At 34.7% G+C, this 24,680-nt stretch overlaps 1 protein-coding gene across 1 annotated transcript in view; it reads left to right on the top strand.

Moving 5' to 3' along the window:
* The window catches only part of CNTN5 (contactin 5), a 1,382,289-nt gene that overhangs the window by 1,069,472 nt on the left and 288,137 nt on the right, over positions 1–24,680 (top strand). Inside the window, exons 11-13 of the mRNA XM_017887230.1 lie at positions 8,090–8,226; positions 9,375–9,504; positions 11,790–11,940. Coding sequence (XP_017742719.1) covers positions 8,090–8,226; positions 9,375–9,504; positions 11,790–11,940 — 418 coding nt within the window. The remainder of the gene's footprint in view (positions 1–8,089; positions 8,227–9,374; positions 9,505–11,789; positions 11,941–24,680) is intronic.

Below are 24,680 nucleotides of genomic sequence, written 5' to 3'. Positions count from 1 at the left end.
GTTTAATTGGTTTTAGGCCATGAATATTGTATTTGGATGAAATTCATAAAGTTTGTAACTGTTCATAATCCCTAAAACAAATCATTAAGACAACTCTCCCTAGCCATAGAAAAAAAAAAAAAAAAAAAAAAAAAAAAAAGCTTTTTCTACCCCAGTGGAGCAAAGATGAACATTAAAATACCCGGCCATTTTATTCTGATGGCAACAGTTTGAAGTATTACCATCCCTCTGTACAGATAAAAATCTGATACTGAAAGACAAGTGTTCAACCAGAACTTTACTACTGAAAATCACAAATAATGTAAAGCATGCTGAAGGCCATCAGAGGAAAGTACCAATTCCCTGTGTTCTGAAGAATGGCCCACACCTAAATAGAATTAGATTGTATGTTCTAGGGACAGAGGCTCCTGCATAGCATGACTCTACTTACTCCTCCCTTAACCCCAGCTACTTAATTCATAAGTAATGATGACTGTTTCCAGAAATTAAAAAAAAAATTGCTTTCACTCCATATTACTGGTGTACGTTCTAGTGAGAAAGTGGTACTTAAACAATCCGGTGTGTCCTTGTCATGCGCTGTAGGCCAGCTGGGTAAAGACAAACCTACCCAAAGCATGCATCACTTTGAATAGAAAAAAAAAAATCTAGATTGTTCCTTAGAAAGAGAAACTGGGCCAGCTAGCTACTTGGCATATATCTGTGACAGGTAGGAAATATATCTTGAAAGTATGTGAACTCTTTCCTTAGCCCACATTTAGGGTGGCTTTCTACCAGGCTCCATCAGGAGGCCATACACCTTGCTTTGCCCTAGAAAATTCCACTTTACATCTGTTACCCTAGGACAATTATGAAGAGTGTCCTATTTCACTTCTAAAAGTATCTTGGTAACTAGGTGCAGTGGCTATGACCTGAAATTGTAGCACTTTGGGAGGTCGTGGCAGCTGAACCTGTCTCTAAAACAAAAAATACAAAAAAATTATCTGAGCATGGTGGTACACTCCTGTGGTCCCAAATGCTCAGGAGCTGAAGTGGGAGAATCACCTGAACCCAGAAAGTCAACGCTGCAGTGAGCCATTATGGTGCCTCTGTATTCCGGCCTGGGTTAGACCCTGTCTCAAAAAATATTACAAATAAAAAATAAAAGTATCTCGGTTGTCATGTATTCATTCAACTTTTGTACTTTTAAAACTGTCATGTTTGACATGAGGGCTTTCCTCCCCATCAAACTCTGTAAAATGTAGATAGGATCTTGGCCATCACTTCCACCTGACTGGCAGTAGATATGGAGAGCATGATGAATGGATGTTTCACTGTCTCCTTGGTTTATATTTAGAATATTCTCTCAATAGAATGAATTACTGTAGGAAACTCTGTAATTGGGGCTCTATCTGTTAGAAGTACAGGCTACCCTTTTTATCCAAATGGTCAATATTCATGGAGTACTGAAAACATATGGTCTTTCCTGTAGCACAATGTTTTTGAAAGTACAATTGCAGGAATACTTATGCTTAGCTATTAGTTTCAAAAAATGAACCAGGGATCTAAGGCAGCATTTCTAGTCCCTTTTCTTGGTCAGAGCATTATGAAAGTACTATATAGATGGTACACATAAATTTAAGCCACATATTTTACTGTTTTTAATTCAGTATCTACATTGTAAACATAAAACAACAAATGACAAAGTGAAGAAGTCCATGGCAGTTAAATAAATTAAAATTAAGGTACACTTACATGCTAATATAACAAAATAGATCTTAAAATAATACTCATAAAAAAGAAATAAAACTTGGTGAAATTAAAATACTAAATTTTGGAAATAATTTGAACCTTAGCATAAACTGCATAAATATTCGACTTGGTATGCCTTTGTTGATAATAGGATTTTCATGGGTTAAGCCATTTCTTTGGTTATTTCTGTCCTCTCTAGTTTCTGACGATTGATCAAAAGATGTGGTTTTAACTTATCATAGAAAATTTTGTTTTTATAGTTCTAACACAAATTGAACTCTTACTTGGTAAAGCTCTCAATTAAAAAGAAAAGAAAAATGACAAAATGACAAAAGAAATGAACAAAGTAAGGAGGGAAGGGGTAACTGAAGGGGAAAACAAGGAGGCAGGAAGGACACACATCATTTAAGCAGTTTTATAAGGAGTTCTCAAAATGGGAAATACTTTATGTAAACAGAAATCTCATTATATAAAGATGTGTGATCTGTGAGTTTAAATGTATATCATGTGCTTCACCAACTAGTAATTTGTCACTCTATAAAGACAGTCACTATGATCTCTACACAGTTTATATATACTATTTAAACTGGAATTGTATCAGTATTAAAATATTCCTTTAACCAGAATGCTTAAAAGAAAAGTAAGTTGTACTGTACTAGATATCCGGTAAAGGAATACAGTTTCATGTTCAGTGTAGAGTGGCATTATAGATTTCCTTATCTTCATAAAATCTCTGAACAGTATCCTCACAAATGTTAATGGCTTCTATCATCTGCAATTTAATTGTAAGCTCTTCCAAAACAATCTCTTTTTTTTTTTTTCATCTAGCCCTATGAATTCTGTTCAGCACACAGTGGATAATTTTTATTATGATTCTATACTGTTATAAAGATTAGTGCTTTAGGTATGCACATCATTTTACAGTGTCCACTATGAAAAATAGATGAGAGTCAGCAAAGACTAAGGAAGTAATGAAGGGAACTAAAGATTACCAAGAGCTTACCTTCTAGACACTGCTACGAGGTGCTTTACATACCGTACCTCACAATAACCCTTAGGTATTAGGATTCCCATTTGACAGGTGAGAAACTAGGCCTCAAAATATTAAGGATTTATTACCCCAGGATCCATTAATAACAAATAGTAGAACCAAAATCCAACTGAAACTGGCAGTGACACGAGAATTCAGCTCCTGCCTCTACCCTCAATGATAGCTTGCTACTTCTCAGTGAGACATTGAGAACCTGAACTAAGGCATGAGATGAGAATGGCATCGAGAGCAGATAATTTCTACTTACTATATACTTACTTAACATGTTATTACTGTTAGAGAAAACTGTATGATATATTAAAATCCTTGCCATTCGTTTTTATTCTTTTTTCTTTTCTTCAAAATACTGTTTATGTGTATTAGTTCTGATCTTTAAAGATGTTTTAGCTATTAAAATATATCAAATATTTGCTCTAGGAAATGATATAAAATTGTAGATTCCTAGTTAATAATTTCATACGTAAAGACAGTTTTCAATCCTGTTGTAAGGAGAAAAAAATTCTTGCCTTGAATTCTGCTGTTATTATGAAAGTGATGCCATATGTATATTCACAGTTGCTAGAAAATGAAGTTGATCATTACACATGGGCAATGGACTGGGGGGAAAGTAACCAATATATATTATCTTCTGTCATCAAAGTAGCTCATTTAAATAGGAATTACTATCTACAGATTACAACTGAGACTCATTACAGTTAAATAACTCATTCTCAGCCACATAATAGAGCAAGGGCATGGTAGCACTAGAATTTGAACCCATATTCAACCCCAACTGTATAATCTCTCCGATATAACACATTACGTCTCATTGGCCCACAGCTGAGAGTCATAATACTGAAAGTGATCTATGCAGATAAAATATGTTGACTCCTCAATACATAACAGTACAGAAGCAACAAAGGAGGCCAATAACAGTTAGCATTCATCAGTAGAGAGTTACAGAATTTCTAATGACAAGAAATAATAAGCAAGAGTTTTCTTTATGCACATCTGCTTAGCGTTTTATAAAATGTAACCTGAGACTGATCTGAAGCTCAAATGTATTACGTAAGTATGGTGCATCTGGTGAGACTTTAACAGCTCCTGGGTTTAAAGTGCCATATGCCTCGTCAGTTTTCCACATCCTAAAATAGGTGGCTTGCCAAAAGCTAGATTTTAAAAAGTTATTAGGTACGTTTTAAATGTGACCCAACCTGTGATTTTTCTTTCCCAGACAGATGAAAGACTCTCCATAATGCAGACCGCGCCTTGGTGTCTGCTCACCCCATGTTCAGAAGCCAAAGCCAGTGCCCTTTAGTAACTTTCAATCTCAACCAAAAAAAAAAAAAAAAAGTTTAAATGTAACCTTTGATATTTCTGATTTTATGTTACCAGGAATTGTGTTGTTTTTGTAAGAATCTTGCAAGTACTGTACTGTCTTTTTCAGATTACAGCCTAAGACAAATTATTTCAGGCCTTAATCCAGTCTTTAATGCTTTATTTTTAAAATTTTACCACTGCCCTTTCACATAATGTTTTTGCCTTGGTCCATATAGTATAGACCTAGTGGTTTATAAAATACCTTACAATGTAAAAAAGAAATCTATTGTAGAAGTCAAGCTGATCTAGTATTGAACATAACCTACATTTTCCAGGTATTTTATGGAGGATAGCAATTCATAAATTCCCATAGCCTTCATGTTAATTAATGTTTATTCAATGATGAGTTAAATTTATTTTTCTAATATAGATCTTAACTTCACTGTAACATAATCTACAACCCAAATTCCGCTTGTATGTGTGTCTGTGTACATGTTTGTGTGTGTATGTTTATGTGTTTGTGTGCTTGTGTGTGTATTTGTTTGGAGTTGCTTGAAAGCTTTTATATCAAGTCAATTAACAAGCAGACTATATATACTAACTGCATGTGGCATCTTAAGCAGCCAGGTGACATCACCAAGTTATACCATTTCAGGAATTTTTTTTTTTTTTTTTTTTTTTTGCTATTATGCATCATAGATAGAGATAAAGTTACAGAGGTATAGATCTCATACATAACAACATAGCTTGGTACAAAAGATTCACACACGAAGTACAGTGTTCAAGGCAATAAAATATGAAACGACATCTCTTATCTGCCAATAATTGACATACTGATAGCATTTTTTCAGTTCTGAGGGCAGTGTAACAGGCCACTTTTACTTGTAGAATTCTTGGTAGAACTAATTTGAATGACATTTTCATGGCTTTTCACTCACTAGAATTTGAGCTGATAGCAAACAGATATGATGGCACATTTATGTTCATATCTTCAGAGTAATCATTTTACCTATAACGGTATCCAAAACAAAATCTAAAGAAAAGAAAGAAAAAATTAATTCATATTTATATTAATGTCATTAATCATATGTTTGACTCCTATGAAAAAATTGTTTTGGAATCAGACTCTAAATTAGGCCACTTTTCAGAGTATTCCAAAATATGTTTGAAGAAACATTTTTTCTTCCAATTTCTAATGGATTGTTTTCTCAGATGTCAAATCTGTTTTTATTTGAATATTTTAACAGTTCTTTCTTTCCTAGCTCTTCATTTCTATAACTTTTAAAAGTCTTTTTTGAATTTATTTTAAAGGCTCACAGTCATGGCACATTTAGAGATAGATCAGTAAGTCAAACAAGTACAATCAGTTATTATATGCAGGACACTGTTTTGTCTAAAACTATGTTTAGAATCATCTCTGCTCTTAATGATCTCACTCTCTAGCTGAGTGTCAAACTCTAACCAACCAAAATATTTAATAATAATTTAAGTCAGCAACAGAAGAGAGGTAACAAGCTACTACAGGAATATTTTCCAAACGAATAAGAACTACAGGTGTCCAGAGGAGGTGCACATGACTCTTCTTTGAGGCTGTGACTAATACATCTTACTTAATTTAGAATAAATACTGAATCATGAGTAGAATTAAAAGAGACAGAGAATAGAAGTATAACATTCTATGTAGAGTGGACAGTTTAAATAAAATACAATGTGTGCTTGGGAGATAACACACCAATTTATTTGGCTTACACGAGTCATGCATAGTATAAAGTATTCTGACAGATCAGCAAAGTTTACAGAAAACCCAGACGTAAAAGTAGAGTTTAATATTGCTTGTGTATCTCACCACTCCTGTCAGCATTTTAGCATATATGACACGTAACTACAAAAAGATGATTTCAGAAGACAGGTACAAAAATCATGATCAATATCTGAAACTCACTATGGTAAGATTTTTGAATGATAGCTTGCAAGCTTAGAAGCTGAATCACAGAATGCATTCCAAGGTCTACAAATCCTGACTACGCTATGCCAAAGTAGGGCTTCTAAAGTCCAGACTATATTGGCTAGAAGACCAATAAGCTAATAAAAGCAAAATTCCCACTTAGAAACAAGTAACTAACTTTGTGACCTTGGGTAAATTTCTTTAATCTCTTTGAGTCAAAAGTTATCTGATTCATAAAATAGGACATGTTTGTTTTAAGGATGAATGTTACGGAGATTGAGAATTTAGCTCAGTGTCTAGGACATGGTAATGGCTAGGACTAGCATTTAATAAATGTGAGTTCTTTCTTGCTCTTTCTCCTCCCTTCTAAACTGGCTTTGGTTTGGGACATCTGCTACTCCTTTATACCCACTATTCTGACTTGCATGTGTAGTTTTCTTTATTTTTTATTTTTCTTTTTTGAGACAGGTTCTCACTCTGTCACCCAAACTGGAATGCAGTAGCATGATCATGGCTCAGTGCAGCTTCAACCTCCCATGATCAAACAGTCCTCCTGCCTCAACCTTCCAAGGAGCTGGACCCATAGGCGTGCACCACCACACCTGGATAATGTTTTGTATTGTTAGTAGAGACAAGGTCTCCCCATGTTGCCTAGGCTGGTCTCGAATTCCCAGGCTAAAGTAATCCCTCTGCCTTGGCCTCTCAAATTCCTGATATTACAGACATGAGCCACTGTCCTGGGTCCAATGTGCAGTTGTTTAACACATCTTTTTTCATATGCTCTCCTTTTCCTTGGCAATGACATTAGACCACCTCTACCACAGCGAAAACTCTTTAAGTGTAGAACCTCTCTGTTTCTATATTCTTAATAGCCTCTAAGATTGAACAAGGACTATGTAGCATATCTGAATGAACATATAAATGAATGAATGATGAAAGCCCTCAGTAGCACATATAAATATTTTATAGTTTTTGCCAAAAATTTTGTTAGAAATAATAAATTCAGTGCAGTATTTTTATATGTATTTCTTTGTTTTAAACAGAATATTTGTAGAGAGTCAGCTTTATTCAGCAATTTTCCTTAAAAGTTGGCCAATAGTGGAAACGAACTTTAACTTGTATTTTAAGATTTCATATAATTACAACAGTATCTCATTCTTTTCTTTTTTCTTTTTTCTTTTTTTTTTTTTTTTGAGACAGAGTCTCGCTCTGCCGCCCAGGCTGGAGTGCAGTGGCCGGATCTCAGCTCACTGCAAGCTCCGCCTCCCGGGTTTACGCCATTCTCCTGCCTCAACCTCCCGAGTAGCTGGGACTACAGGCGCCCGCCACGTCGCCCGGCTAGTTTTTTGTATTTTTTAGTAGAGACGGGGTTTCACCGTGTTAGCCAGGATGGTCTCGATCTCCTGACCTCGTGATCTGCCTGTCTCGGCCTCCCAAAGTGCTGGGATTACAGGCTTGAGCCACCGCGCCCGGCCCCAGTATCTCATTCTTAATAAAATAAAGTTTCCTCTAACATTTTTGCAAACATAAAAAAATTATATTGCAAGAATGTAAATTAAGAAAAATTTTACACTAAAATCTGGATTCACAAATCGTTTTTCCAAAGTCATTCAGGTCGTTATATAGAGACGAGAGAGAGACGAAACAATTGAGTAGTTACACGTGCTATATTCTACCTGCTGCTACGATGCTGTAGAAAGAGCAATGGACTCTAGTACCCTGATTCTATTAATGTCGGGTGCCTGGGGGATAACAAAACCAACTTGGAAGTCCAAAAAAAAAAAAAAAAAAAAAAAAAAAAAAAAAAAAAAAAAAAAAAAAAAAAAACAGAAGAAGACTTTGCGTAGTTACAATAGCATTTTATTTTATCAAAATATCTTCACTGCTATTTTTTGGGGATACAGGAAATAGAATTTTGTGTGTAGCACAATGCCATTCTTCTTCAAAATACCTATGGTTGAATGATTCGCTTTTAAAAAAATACATTGAATTTTCCATGTAAATTTTAATGTGGTAAGGTGTTTGAGAAATGAAATCATCCTTGTTTACTGCTTACATACTTACAGCCTACCCACACTGGGTAGAAAAACTGAATGATACTCAGTTAGACAGTGGGAGCCCTCTCCGATGGGAATGTAAGGCTACTGGAAAACCCAGACCCACCTATCGTTGGATGAAGAATGGAGTACCCCTCTCATCTCAGGTACTGTTGGGAGTTTTCAACCTGTTCTATTGTAATTTTAGCAGGATTTCACATAGGACAAACTAGGCTTCTTTAGTCTTATTGAAAGCCTTTTCCTATTTCTGATTCATAATATAGGACGTGTTTGTGTTAAGGATGAATGTTATCGGGATTAACTGAGAGTTTAGCTCAATGTTGGGATATAGCAGTCATCTATTTTAATATATTTTGAGTGAGAAACATAACAAATATATAAGCATTTTTTTATTTTAATTTCCTCATTACACTTTTTGGTAATACAGTGTTTCTTTAAAATGTTTTCAATCCTATAATTTTTTATGAAACTATCAATGATTATCATAGACTTATTTCCATTTGTAGCTGACCTTTAGATATCACCTAAAATGACTTGGCATCTTTTTTGATAGACAAAGCACTGCCAACTAAGATTTTTTTTAATGATTTTCTTGGCATTAAGTAGACAAGACGTCTGGTTGTTTAACATTTTAAAGTTAAAATTTGTTTTTGAAATATGCTCTTGACTTAAGGTTACCTTAATTTGCACATGCTCAATTTTTTGTCTTTTATACTAACTTTCTTCTGATACTGAAGTATATTGTCTGACCCATAATTTTATCTAGAATCTAGTCACAAGGCAGTTTTCAATTTCTGTTAGTTTCTTGGGAAGTGAGTGAAAATGACAAACTTCTCATTGGATCAATATAGTAAAGGGATTGTTCTTATGACCTGGGCTATTTTTAACCTTGATCTCATGTGTCTACAACCTCAATCCTTTCTACTATATAAATCCTTCTTTCCCTTTGTAAACGGAATGCAAATAAAAGCATCACCTGCTGATTATATTTCACAAGTTCAACTAGTATACCAAAAAAAGGCACCTCACTTTAAAAACAAAACTGAAGGTAAAACTTGCCAGAATAACTCCAGAAAAATATCATTATAATTTCTTTTCAACCAATAAATAACCATGATTTACAAGATGCATGTTATAATAAAATAGTGAACAGTACATTTACATTGCTGCATGGCCAAATAATGTTTAACTGCATTAATTGCAAACTTGTGTTTTTTTAGTCTAGCAGAGAATACCCATAAAATCCATGTTGTTTGTTTACTTTCTAGATCTAATTTTTTAAATTCCATTACAGAGTAGGGTTGAGATGGTCAATGGAGTATTGATGATCCACAATGTGAATCAATCAGATGCTGGAATGTATCAGTGTTTGGCTGAAAATAAGTATGGAGCCATTTACGCTAGTGCTGAGCTGAAGATTCTAGGTAAGCAATTTCAAAGTAAATAAATAGAAAAAAATAAACCTTGCTTCTTTTCATGCTCTAATTTTACTATACTGAAGTTTTATGATGTGGTTGTAAAATCTATGTTATGGCTTGAAAAGAAATACTATGTCTTGCTGATTTTCTTTTTTAACTTTAGTAGACAGGTTTATGTTGTGTATAGTTTGTCACATAACTTTTTGTTCGTATAGTTTTTTTAACTTTAGTTTTAATCTTAAAAGGTTTACACAATACACCTTTGCTATGGCACTTAAAAAAATCACATGAAGAAATATGTGTTAACTTCCAAGGAAGAATGCCTTGAGGATAGGAGATCAGAATGTAGAATTCCAGCAGCCTGTCCATACTCCCATAGCAATGCTTAATAATTTCCCAGGCAGTTCCTATCAGTAGCTGTGTGGCTCCTGCAAGACAAGACCACAGGCTAAATCACTCTCCCCTCATGGGGCATCAACTCATGCCATCCTTACGTAACAGGGAAAGGCTTCCTGATGCCAGGCACTACAATCTCATAGGGTTAACCCAGGCACTCCATTTCTTCACTATTTATATACTACAGTAAATAATCAATCCAGGGAAATAGACTACCCAGAATAAATATATATGAGCCATTGGAATGAATTTTACTTTTCCCACTTTGATTGTTTCCTAAACTGGTCCTGGGATGTTTGTAATGTTAAGAAAGATACTAACTCATTGTGTTTCCAAAGCGGACAGAAGCCCAACTGTGCTTTCTATTCCCCATTTAAATTATCAAAGCATAACTTAAGAGAAACACCAAAGATCTCAGGAATCTTGGAGCCTTCCATTTTTATATCAGCTAAATATAATACATCCTAAAGCAATTTGTTGAATTATGAATGTTTGCCATTGACATTTCTCCACATTACAACAAATCCATCCAAAATAGATAGAGGATTCTTCCTTTCAGTCTCCTTCATTCTAACCAATTAAATGTTAATGTACTTTCTTGTCAACTCACACTATAATAGCACTGAATTAAAAGGCTGATTCACCCTTCACCTAGTTAGTAGGTCTGAAACATTTATCCAACCCTTATCATTCACAAGAAATATTTTCAAAATTACTTTCTGTGAATTCTATTCCCAGCAGGCAAAAAAATAAAAAATAAAAAATAAAAAATAAAAAAATAAAAAAATAAAAGTAAATGCAACTATCTCCCTATAAATTTCTTTAGCTTTTCAGTAATTTTTCTTTGAGACAAAGTCTCACTGTCTCTCAGGCTGGAGTGCAGTGATGCCATCTCAGCTCACTGCAACCTCTGCCTCCAGGGTTTAAGTGATTCTCTTGCCTCAGCATCCCAAGTTGCTGGGACTACAAGCGCCCACAGCCACACCTGGCTGATTTTTGTATTTTTAGTACAGATGGGATTTCACCGTGTTGGCCAGGCTGGTCTCGAACTCCTAACCTCAAGGGATCTACCCACCTCGACCTCCCAAAGTGCTAGGATTATAGACGTGAGCCACCATGCCAGGCCAAATTTTTTAGTTTTAAAACATCTCTTAACCTATCTCAATTGTATACATATCTTTTTAAATGTTGTGACATGCATTATGTTTCTATATATTTTATATATATATAATATGAAATACATATAATATCAGATTGGTAAAAATAAATGTCACAGATACTCTAGACTTGTAGACATCTTTCAGGTTCTCTTTTAGATTCCAAAGTGTTTTAATAAAAATTATAGTATACACAATATTATTATTAATAAATGATCAGACCTAAGTGAAAAATTATAAGTCAGATTGCTAATTGAAATTCAAATAGTTCAGTTTTAAAAAATTAATTTAATGTTTTATAATGTTAAAGTAAGATACAGAATAAATTAAGATTCGTAGATGGAAAATGGAAGACAGAGGATTGTATTTTTCACAGGTAACCTCCATCTTACCAAAGGAAGCCTAAATAGATTCTCTTGGTTAGCTTATTGCTCTTTTGACAAAGTCATTCATTAGTCTTTCATAATTGAATTTGGTAATCATAATTAAAGCATGTCATTTTTTGAAATAGCCTTTATCTGTAGATCCTACGTTGTGTGACATCATCACCTGCTAATGTAGTAAGATACATATTAACTAATACTAAGTAAAATTTTGAGCTAGTGCCTTTTTCATGTGTAGATATACTATGATTTTTTGGGAAATGCCTCCCAGAAGAAGTTACAAAATCTTCATAAATCATCCATTAGAGATTATTGTCATTGCTTCTGGTAGGACTAACATTTGCTTTTTTAACAGCTTCAGCTCCCACTTTTGCACTGAATAAACTGAAGGAAACAATAATTGTTACCAAAGACCGAGAAGTTGTCATAGAGTGCAAACCCCACGGCTCTCCAAAACCAACCATCTCTTGGAAGAAAGGAGACAGAGCAGTTAGAGAAAACAAAAGGTTAGAATCTATTTTATAATTCAAGTTCAACATTAGACTTTTTTGAGGTTACAGGTGATACACACAAACTATGCAAGAAAGAGTCTTGCAGTACCATGAGATGTATTTTATGAGCTAATTAAAACATGGCTTTGCCTATATAGCGATTTTACAAGAACCCACAGTTTGACTTCAAAACGGTCAGTCGTCTTTGCCTCCATGAGGTTTTAGCACAAGTTGGAAATTTCACTAGGTTTTGAAGAAAGTGTACTTTGATTAAACTAATTATTTTTGTTTGTTTGCTTTTCATCTTCTGCATTTAGGAGGTCTACAAATAATCTGTGATGAGTTTTAAGTGTTGTGTTTTAATTTGATTTTAATAATACAAATGATAAAAACATATGTGAACCTTCTGGATAATCATGACAGAATACTTTCATGTGATATTTATGCCAATGCTTGTCTTTTTATCCAGGTCATATTTAGGCAAAATAGTATAGGATTATTTTTAGTGCCATAGGCAAATGAGAAATGAGCAGAGGAATATTTAATATGTAAATATTTGTCTGTGGCAACTAAAGCCAAAGGATATCACAGGACTACAAATGGAGAAAAATTCATGAGGGAATTACATCATCACATGGCAATCTATTTGCGCCGAATTCAAATGTTTCATGTCCTACCATTATTGACATATTGATATGACGAATGGTGATTCAGCTTTGACAAAATATTATCCTTTATTATGTCAAAATAATATTTTACCCTATTAGATTTTAATTGATCTAGAAGTATAAGGAGTTTATTACTTGTTTTATGTTTGTCTCAATCTACATAAAATGTAATTGAAATAATTTAAGTCTGCATTAGCGGTTCACTTGAATAATTTCCTAAGTAACATTGAAAGATTTTGAAAATTAAAATAAAGTATTTTGTTTTCCATCAAATCTGAGAAACATTGATTTAAACAGTCTATTGCAGATGAAATAATTTTTGGAATACTGACTTCAATTTAGACCGAGAGATCTATGCTTCTTGGAAAGGGTGATCATCTGGGATTGGGATGGGTCATTGTTGGCGCTCTTATACACCAAAGACCTGTCATAAGGGTCAAGGCTGACACTCATAACAAAAGACAGGCTAACAAGAGAAAAACATAACACATTTATTTACCCAAAGTTTTGTGTGACACAGGGGCCTTCAGAAATGACCCAAAGACTTAGAGAGAACTCCTTTTATGCTTAGGTTCAATGAAGAATAGAGAGCCATGTAGAAATATGATTGGACAAAAAGGATGTGATCTAATGGTTATAGACTGAGTGGGGAAACCCAGCAAGTCCTATCTGTTCAGATTCTTCTTGGACTTTTTGTGTGGTATTCCTTTCCTCCAGGTGTAGGACAAGTCACCTGTCATATGAGATAATTCAAGGGAGAAGGGAGAAAGTTAATCTTTCTAGGTTTTATAGCTTGCTTTGGGGAAGGGAAGTTATAGTTTCTATGATCTGCCTTGGGGGAGAGAATTCTGGGTTCTATCATTCTCCACAGGAGAAGAAGATGAGTGGGAAACAGATAGATGGGAGAAATTCAAAAAGATCCTGCTTCCCAGGTCCTTTCAGTCTTCTTCAGGTCAAAGTACTCTGTGCCATATTCTGGGGTATCATGTTCTGAGCCCCAACATCGTACAACTTGTTTTAAAAGGAATTTCTCATTCTCAGGTTGGGGGTGGGTAGCAAATGACAAATTGTGAGATCGTTGTTGCCTATGATTGAACTGATCAGAAAATGATTGAGTATTAGTAGATTGCCGCTCACAATAATGTGATTTTTTAAAAATTGCACAAACCTGATTAAAGTAGAAGAAAATTGTTGCATAGTAGGAACAAATAATGTACACTGCTAGATTATTTTTTCTGAATGTATTAAAAAGTTTACAACGTCATGAAAATATATATGCCTTCTCTGTGCAAAACATTCTATCTGAAATGCATGACTTTGTTTTATGTTTCTGGGTGGCATGTGCGGTTTGTCCTATTTATTTCAGTTCACAATAAGAATGTTATTCATCAACTGTGTCACAAATGTCACATGGTGAGTTTAAAAAATTAGGGTGGAACCTCTTTTTCCAAAGCAAAAGTATTGAGAGAAGTAACAGTATTATGAGTATTCTATTACAACAACATAAGCATATTAAATGTTTTATTTTTCAGATGTTGAAAATACATTTCATGAATTTTCAGCTTTCTTGTTTCTCTTTCTTTCTTTACTGCTAACGCTTGGGGTTAGTGAGAAACATACATTGACCTGAAACTCAGATCACTAAATTTTTTCTGTATGTCACTACTTCTGGTCAAAGTGTTTTTTAGGAAGAAGGCTGAAATGTAAAAAAAATTTTATTTATTCAAGTAAAAGCAAGACTGGGCTACATTTCCTTAGCATTCTGCCTACCTTGATCTATATGTTTTAGGTCAATAAATCAGCTTTATTTAATGACAAATCCCAGATATATACTGCATTTTATTTTAAAATTGGCAGGCACACTTAACACCATTTTATTATTGAATGACTTGTTACCATATATGGCAGTCCTAGGTTTTAAAAAGAAAAATCTGGTTCGCTACAAAAAATAATAATACTTAATATTAATTAAGAGGCTAAGATTTCAACAGAAATAAAAGAATTCCATAATACAAGAAGACAGTTGAAAAATCATACATTCTAAAATTATGAATGGAAACTTAACAATTTCAAATGTCTATATCTGACATTCTTTAAAAGAAGTATCAGTTACAATGACAACTTATTTTATTCTGGAAATTTTAGATTGCTTCTCTGTTATAATGCACACCAACCATTTGATTACAGCCCTAAATGTAAATTTAAATGGAAACAGAGGTGTTAGAAAACTGTTAAGACCTCAAAAAGTCTGTGTCATTTTTTAATTTATAATTTACATTGGGTTTGCAGATTCAAATCATGGTTTATTTTGGAATATAAATATAAGTATCATTCATATGATCTACATCAAATGTGTGCCCCACTCATCCAACCTACAACAATTGAGACAAAAATGTTGATTGAATTAGCATTGTCCTTCATTACAAATTTTGTTATTTTGGGTTCATTCCAAAGAACTATTGAAACAGCAAATGGCAGTTTCTATATAAGAAATAAAAAATAATATTATATTGGGGAAAAGGAATTAACATAATAGTATATTATAAAGGAGACGTACAGGCCAGGTACACTCTCATGCCTGTAATCCCAGCACTTTGGGAGGCCAAGATGGGAGGATCACTTGGGCCCAGGAGTTTCAGACCAAACCTGTGCAACACAGCAAGACTCCTGTCTCTGCAAAAAACAAAGTAAATTAATAGGCATGGTGGTGAATGCCTGTAGTTCCAGCTACTCAAGAGGCTGAGGTGGGAGGATGGGTTGAGCCTGGGTGGTTTAGCTGAGCCGTGATCATGCCACTGAGTTCCAGCCTGGATGACAGAGAAAAACCCTGTCTCAAAAATAATAGTAAAATAAGATCAAAAGAAATAGTTTTTTAAAAAAACAAGATATATCAATTGCTTTCATAGCATAAAATTATGTCCAGAGCAATAGCATAAAAATGTAATATATAGTTTTAATTGCAGGAAAACATAATCTAATCATCTGAAAATATGTCAGAAAATCTCGAAGGTAAATTTAATTTAGCATTACTAAAATTTAACTCTAAATTGTAAATAAAATGATTGAAAGTGATAGAACAACTGAAGGTTATAGTTAATCATTTATCAACAGAGTGCCAAATAACCATTTGGCTCATTTTTTTCTGCCATGTTTTGAGCAAATCTGCCTGGTTTAGTTTTCTCTGTTTTGTTGAGGGCTGAGTGTCTTCAAAACACAGTATTTTTTATGTGTATCTGTTTTGCTAAGGAAATTTAGAAATCATTATTCTAAAGTTGAAAATTTGATAATAACTAGAACATAATATGACTTTTAGAAAAAATATCATTAACAAATTTGTTGCCTGCTTATGTATTACCAAACATTTCATTCATTTGACCCTAAATGATAGACCTAAAATATACAAGAAAATGGATTACTTCAGAGCTAAGATTTATTTACATTTGTTTGTTACTTATATCACAGAATGATCAGTATGTGCTCTCTTCAGATAGTAAATCACATTATTACTAATAATGATGATGACTGCTTATGAGTGCATAGCATTTATAATTTGCAAAGCATGTCAATATTGTTGCTAAAAGTATAAACCAGTGTATACAAAGGGGACTTACTTGCCATGATTATCCTGCAGATTATGAGGTTTCAACAAGTTACCTAATTTATTATCTTACTAAATTAAAAGAGTAAGCTGATTGGGTTGTGAGAATTAAATGAAATTTTGCGTGTAAAATACATTGCCTAGTGTATGACATCTACTCAGTACTCAGTGAATGTTATGTAAAATAATAATGATACTGATGATGGTGGTGGTGATGGTAATGTGATAACGATGGTATCTGTATCAGGCCATTTTCATACTCCTATAAAGAACTGCCCAAGACTGGGTAATTTATAAAGGAAAGACATTTAATTGGCTCACAGTTTAGCATGGCTGAGGAGGCCGCAGGAAACTTACAATCATGGGGTAAGGCAAAGCAGGAGCAAGGCACCTTCTTCACAAGGAGGCAGGAAGGAAAAGTGCCAAGCAAAGGGGAAGAGTGCCATGTAAAACCATCAGATCATGTGAGAACTCACTCTGTATTATGAGAACAGCATGGGGAATACTACTCCCATGATTCAGTTACCTCTACCTGATCTCTCCCTTGACATGTGGGGATTATAGGGATTATAATTCAAGATGAGATTTGAGTGGAGACACAAAGCCTTACCATTTTAATATAATTTGTACCTTTGAATCTTAGAATACTGGCATCCATTTCAGTTATCAGTAGTTTGGAAATGCTTACCATTCTCCTTTCTTTCTCCAGTCATTAAGGAAAAGGATACCTAAGATTTCTTTCCAAGGACTAAAGGAGTCCTTTACATCTTTTGTGTCGTAAATTTGTTATTCATCAATCTATGTCCCCAAATCACCATTCTTTGTTCATCAGAGCCCCAAACCTGTCGTCATCTTTTCCTGGCATTGACTATCTCATCACCTTTACCCATTTCTAGTTCAGTGTCCTTGGAATAGGTTCCTGTCCTAGAAGACCAAATATAGACTTGTTCCATTACCATTTTATAGTCCATGTGCAAATAGATAAATAGACATAGGGAGTTAACGGAAATAGAAATAAAGTATATTAAAGACTTGTTTTTTGTTTGTTTGTTTGTTTGTTTGTTTGTTTTACAGTTTTTCTTTAAGGGATCTCCAGGTTTTCCCCCATCACTTTCACTTTTGAAGATCACTGGCACATAGTCACTTAGGTTTCTGTATCAATCATGTCCATTTTCATGCTAAAACTAATAAACTCCAGAAGTACTAGGAAGTAAAATATTCCACAGGGATTTTCTCCTCTAGTAGACTTTCATTCAGAATGTTCTGCTCATCAAACTTATATTGGATTTTCACTCCAGCTCATTATTTCCATTACTTGGCCATTAACTTTTGTTAAAATATAATCATCCAGAAGCACTCCAGCAGTGCACAAATATTAAGTCTTCATTATTACATGTTCAATTTCCTGTACTTTTTGTAGACAAAGACAATCGTAGCTAAAATGAAGTAGTTTTTAATAAAGACATGTTGATTTTGTTTCCATAATTGCATATATAAACTGTTGTTGAACCTCACAGAATATGTCATATACGTTTAAAATTATTCACAATTACTGAAATTTCAACGTATTTTAAGCACTAGTTTCTATGTCCAGGCAGCGTAAGGTAACACTTACGGAGATAATGGACTATAATTCAAATGGGTGCTTAAGAAATCCTCATACAAAAAAAAAAAAAATGAAATTACCCTTTGGAGGGGCAGTATTATAGAATAATTTTTCTTTTATGGGACTGTAATCTAAGCAAAGACTTGTCCAAAATCTGACATAATGGCCCCCTGCTCACTAAAGGAGCTTCCGAAAGGCAAAATTTTCAACTTACTCATTTAACACGCATAGAAAATTGTACTTGAAATACCCATTATTTGACTTCTAGTGGGAATTCATGTTGTGTTTATTAGGCAACAATGATGAAGCTCATATACTGACTCAGAGACATATGGGAAAATCTGTTCTTAACAAAAGCCCTAAAGGACACTGTTACTGAGAAGAAAGCAAGGTCTTCTTACTTTATCTGTGGAAGAGGAATTCATGGGTATAATTAGGGTCTTGTTTTCGTCCCTTTGTTTCCACCTTCATGCCGTGTTTGCTAATGAACAAGCCGTTTTGTTGTTTCCTCTGTGACAATGTCTTTTACATATTAAGAACATAAAACAATATAAACTGTAGGTATCTGGGTTTTCCTCAGTGTCTAAGAAATTGTATAATGAGGGAAAATTAGCATTCATAAATCAAGAATGTATAATTTGAATTTATTTGTGAATTAATATCTATGTTTTCAAAAGAAATAAAATGATTAAATGGCATTATTTACCAAAAGGAAGAAAGGTTTATATCTGAATTTATAAGATTTAGTAACTATAAACTGCTGACAGTATAAGATGCCTTAGTACTCAGGGATGGTTACTTGCTGTTTCCTACCCATGAACTTAAGGGGATGAGGAGGAAATGGTCTTACATTCATTATGATGAGATTAAGATGCTGGCTTCCTGATTTCAGTGAAAGCTAACTGCACAAGACTCTGCCTGATTCACCTTCTTCATCTTTTCCTTAGAATGCTAATTTTTTTATTAGGAAACATTTTAAAATGTAAATCATTAGCATTTTATTATGTTTTATTAGAAAATATAAAAAGAAAGAAAACACAGTCATAGCAGCATTGGAAATTAAGAATATAGATGAACAAATTATTTACTTCTAGGAGGAATCACCACTTCATATAGAAATGAGCTAAATTAAGAAATTATCAATGAGTCATTGAAACCTAGACCTCTGAAACTTTAGTGAAGTCAATTAAGAAACCAGCAGAGGAAAAATTTTACTCACTTCTACTTTATGTCCGTATCTACTAAATTCAGAAATTGTGTCTTACTATAGAAGCTGTCTTGAACCTCCCTCCCAACAGAAGCTGCTTTGCGAGGTGTAAGATGCTATGTCCGTATTCCACGCCATCTGAACTGATCCAAAACTTTTTTGAACATTATGAATCCATCAATGGGGTGAGAGAGGGCATAAATATTAGGATTTCAAGTGATTAGTAAATAAAACATAATGTCAACAAATAATGATACAGAGGAAAAATATTGAAATTCATGAATTCTGGAAATTATGTAATTCCATGTACTACTTCTAGCAAAAGAAGGACTATATACTGTTTCTAATTTTTCAGGAGTAAATTTACCTCTGGATATGCCTAAGGACTAGAGAATGGGAATTGACAAACATCTCACCTCAGCCCAGTAGAGTTTCATTACAGCGTTAGTAGACCTTGAGCATTTGACTACAGCTGTTTACCTAACCGACCTCAAGATTAATATTTGGGGAAGAGATTCTGGAACACTAAGAGAAAAAAGAGACAAATAAAACTGAAAATATTACCAGCTGGCAAAAGTAGGCCTGTAGACATAGGAGCGCAAGAGAGTTTAAAGCACAAACACACATTAAGCATGATGGTTAAATTATAGTCATAAATTTGGTAACAAGATGTCAAGCAAATAAAAAAAGAATCATCATCATGCTTAAGTACAATACAAAAAAATTATTTGTGTGTGCGGGTGTGTGTACAAATAAGTTAATAAATATCAGGAGTTGCAAAGCAAAAAGCTAAAAGCATTCTAAATCATGGTGACAATGCAAGTAAACGTAGTCATAGTCCATATAGGAAAATTAAAGAATAAAGTAACGAAAAATAGATATATTGTAGAAGCATTGTAGGTTTGTTGGTTTTTATTGAGATAGGGTCTCACACTGTTACCCAAGCTGGAGTGCAGTGGTGCAAACACAGCTCACTGCAACCTCGACCTTCTAGGCTCAAGCATTACTCCCACCTCAGCTTCCCAAGTAGCTGGGACCACAAGAGCACACTGTCACCACCATGCCTGGCAATTTTTTTTAATTTGCTTTGGTAGAGATGGGGTCTCACTATGTTGCCCAGGCTTGTCTTGAACTCATGGGCTTAAGCACTCCTCCCAGCCTGACCTCCCAAATTGCTAAGATTATACGTGTGAGCCACTGTGCCCAGCCCACTGTGGGATTTTTAATTATGTTTTTGATGAGTACTTAAGGACAATGAGAAAATGATGGTATATTATCAATGGAAGAAATCATTGAACACGGTACAAATTTCATTTGAAGAGAAAAATGCATGCATGCACACAAATACTTTAAAAATACTGGAAATAAGTGCAGTTAATTGTTCACAGGTTATCTCTAAGAAGAGGATTATAGATAATTGTAAAAACCATTTTATGCATTTCTGTTTTGCATCACTATAAGGAAATACCTGAGGCATGGTAATTTATGAAGAAAAGAGGTTTAATTGGCTCACAGTTCTACAGGCTGTACAGGAAGTGGGATGCCAGCATCTCCTTCAAGTGAGGACCTCAGGAAACTTACAAGCAAAGTGGAAGGTGAAGCAGAAGCAGGTGCCTCACATGGCCAGAGTGGGAGTAAAAGAGATAGGAAGGCCGGATGCAGTGGCTCACGCCGGTAATCCCAGAATTTTGGGAGGCTGAGGCAGGCAGATCATCTGAGGTCAGGAATTTGAGACCAGTCTGACTAACATGGTAAAACGCTGTTTCTACTAAAAATACAAAAAATTAGCTGGGCATGGTGGCACATTCCTGTAATCCCAGCTACTCCGGAGGATGAGGCAGGAGAATTGCTTGAACCCAGGAGGCAGAGGTTGCAGTGAGCTGATATCGCACCATTGTACTCCAGCTTGGGCAATAGGAGCAAAACTCTGTCTCAAAAAAAAAGAGAGAGAGAGAGATGGGAAGAGGTCCCAGAGTATTTTAAACAACCACATATTTAGTGAACTGAGCAAGAACTCACTTATCACCCAGGGGATGATGCTACGCCATTCACAAGGGATCTGAATCCGTGATCTAATCACTTCCTACCAGGCCCCATCTCCAACACTCGGAATCCAATTTCAACATAGGGTTTGAAGGGGACAAACATGTAAACCATACCATCCATATTTCTAAGCTTAGTCTCTTTCAGAGAATTAATAACCCAAAATAATGCAAATGTATTGAATAATGATGTACTCACACTATGCCAAATAGTTGAATGAGAATGGGAAAATAATTCTCACATTTTCAAATAATTCAATTTTCAGCAGTGTGTTTACATAGTATAACAATGATCACAAATATCTAAATTAATGGCATCCACTTAAACACAGAAGATCAGAAGATAAACACATCAAATTTAGCGTGATGGTAAACCTAAACACTCCTCTTTAAAGCCCTTCAAATATTTTGTTTTTCTTGACCATACCACCAGTTTGTTTCTAGATTTCACTTTTTTGTTAAATGTTGAATATAATAAAATAAGTCTTAACTCCCAATGGGAGGTAACACTGAGAAACTCAGTTAAATTAAGCTGAAAATGACAACAAAAGAAGTCTGGTTCTGTTGTACTATGAGCACCTCCAGTTTTTGACTTTACGTCTTACGTCTCTAGCTAATTACCAGTTTTGCAATCAGTTCCTAGATTCTACTTCTAAGCATGGTTCATTTACCACAGTTACTATAAATTGCTTCACAAGTTGCTCGGTTGTGCTCTCCACATAAGCACAATGTGAACAAGTCATTAATTGCTCACAGGCTTTTCTTTTCCAAAAGCCCCCCAGACTACAACTTTCAGCTTAATTTGTCCTTAATACAAACAGCATCTAAAATACTTGGGAATTCAAGCATCTAAGTACATGTTCCTGACTGATCCTACTGTCTCCCCAAGTGACTCTTCAGTGAATATAAAATAGTGAAGACAGAAGATTCTGTGGATGTTTAGAAAAAAAAGCATTGTACAGTGGAGATTGTTAGCATCCTGTGAGAATTACATAGTCACTTCTTTTCAGGTTTTGCATAAATCATTATCTAATTTAACTTTGGTTAATTTGTAATGAGAATTAGAGGGATGGTTACAGATTACAGCATAGTACGATGATAACCTTGACTATAAATGAAAATAATCTACACATCATTTCCATAAAATGTAATGTACACAAATTTTATCATTCGCACGCTTACATCTCTGTGTTCTAATGACAGTGTGGTTTCTGGAAAAAAAAAAGAGGTAGGTAGGTAAGTAGGGATATAGATTGATAGATAATAAAATACCTATACATTTTAAGATGATAACTATGTCATTAGTTAATAGCTGGAGTTTTCAAGATACCAATAAAATTTTGTTTCTCTCTCTTTCCAGTTGCAAATGGTAGCCATACTTCTCCTTTTCCTTGATGGAGAGGGAAACCCTTTCTTCCTCTACTCTCTGAATGTTCAGTAACTGAGTCTATGAAATAAACTGACAGTAGACAGATTAGTAGGACAAAAAGCATACAAATTGTTTGTGTGCACAGGGGCATCACAGAAAGAAAAGTGAGTACCCAGTAACCCGAAGGAGTTTAGAATCTTATATATCATTTTCATAGGAGAGAGAGGTGGTGGGATATATGCAACTTAGAGGGGAGTAAATTATTTTGGGGAGAGAATGAATGGGCCCACAGAGCAGGTGATAACCTGTGAGAAATTCTGTCTGGGTGTGGTGCTAACTTCTGGTCTGTTTTTCTGTGATATATGTCAATCTCCCACAATGATGAATTTCCTGGAGAGGAGATCTAGGATGAATTGAATTTTTTCTGGAGTATCTGGTATCAAAAAAAAAAAAAGAAAATTCAGAGAAAACCTCTGCTCATAGCTGCTGGTCCCCAGGTGCCTTCGATTTAAAGTAATCAGCACAACAAAGCTTCATATTTCGGGATAGCATTCCCAAAACTCCTTCACCCTCATGCCACAGACACATGGTCTATGAACAGTTATATTCAATTCAATTTATTTCCATAAAAAGTAAACTTTCTTCAACATATACTGGATATAAGACACTATGCCAATTCTTACCAAGGTAAGTAAGAGAGAATCCCATCCCCCAAGGAGGCACCTGTCTCGTGGAAAATAAAACTAATATAGACACCTATAAAACAGGACAAACTAAGGTAATAATAAAAATACCTAGAACTGACTGAGTACTGGGTATTTTTATATATGTATTACCTTATTAAAGTCCTCAAAATAAGAAAATATTTTAAAGAATATATAATAATCCTGGTTATAAATAATTAAATCATAGAGAGATTGTCTAAGCACACACACACACAGCAAGTAACAGAGCCAAAATGAGAGTGTTCCAATTCTGTTTGAATCTAAAACCTGTTCTTAGTCTACTGTACCATACAAAAAACTTTGAGAGTTAAGAAAGAAGAAAATAAAATCTAGATAAAAGGTAAGCTTCCTGGGGGAACTGCCATTTGAAGTGGTCTTGGAATAGGATTTTAACACCGAGGGACAGAGTGTATTTTAGGAAGAAACTTCAGAATTTGCAAAAACTAGTTATGAATTCAGGACACCTTTGGGAAAGTAAATACTAATATTTGTCCAGGGTGTAGACTGTGTCGAAATGAAAAATATGCTGAAATAATTGAATAGCTGAAGACAAATTAAGAAGAACTTGAATGCGCAGATTGAGTTCATGCTTAACTTAGTAGCCAAAAGGTAGTCTTTGAAAGACTCAATTCACATCTTTTTGAATTAATATATTTAATTTTAAATTGTATTTGTTTATTTTATAGAAAAATGCACATGAATTACTCTGTCTACCAAAGAGAAAAGAATTAAAGTGATTACTTAAATATAAAATACGTAAATAAATATTATGTAAATGTCGTTGTTTCAACAACGAGCTAGCAAGAAGCTGGAAGGAAACTTCAAAACCTAAGCGCTAACCTTACCCTGGAGGTAAGCTTTGCATTGGAGCTGGCTTTCACCTTAAGGGCAGTCGGTAAACCTACTGACAGTGGGCAGTAGATTTTATGAGTTACTAGTCTAGAAGGAAGCAGACAAAGCCTAGAACATATCCCTCATTACGACTGGACCCACAAAAGCTACTCCTAGAGCATAAGGGTAAACTTGAAATAAACCAGCCCTCTCAGAGAACCGTAAAGAAAATTATCTGTCTTATGTATCAGCACTGATTGGGGACTGAGGTGGGGGAAATCCTCCCCTTAGGTTTTGCAACTGTAGGCCAAAAGCTCTAATTTATACTTCCTGGATGACCTGAAAACATCAGCCTAAGAATGTAATTAATGTAGTCCCAAACAGAAAATGACCCTAAGCACTTAAGGTGCAACAAAGAATGAAAAGCAACGAAAGCATCAATATGTAGTTAAAGATAAACAAAAGTTGTCACATAAGACAAGGTTATGTTATTTTATTCCTCCAAGACTAAAAAATAAAAATAAAAAAAAAAATTAAAACCTGAACACAATAATATCATGTGGTATTTGGAGTTAAAATATTCTAAGATGCGGCCCTGCGCGGTGGCTCAAGCCTGTAATCCCAGGACTTTGGGAGGCCGAGACGGGCGGATCACAAGGTCAGGAAATCGAGACCATCCTGGCTAACACGGTAAAACCCCGTCTCTACT

The sequence above is a fragment of the Rhinopithecus bieti genome, unplaced genomic scaffold, assembly GCF_001698545.2.
Source record: "Rhinopithecus bieti isolate Rb0 unplaced genomic scaffold, ASM169854v2 scaffold_14936, whole genome shotgun sequence".
Classification (NCBI taxonomy): domain Eukaryota; kingdom Metazoa; phylum Chordata; class Mammalia; order Primates; family Cercopithecidae; genus Rhinopithecus; species Rhinopithecus bieti.
Note: the sequence above shows the minus strand (reverse complement) of the source record. Positions and strands in the feature narration are given on the sequence as shown.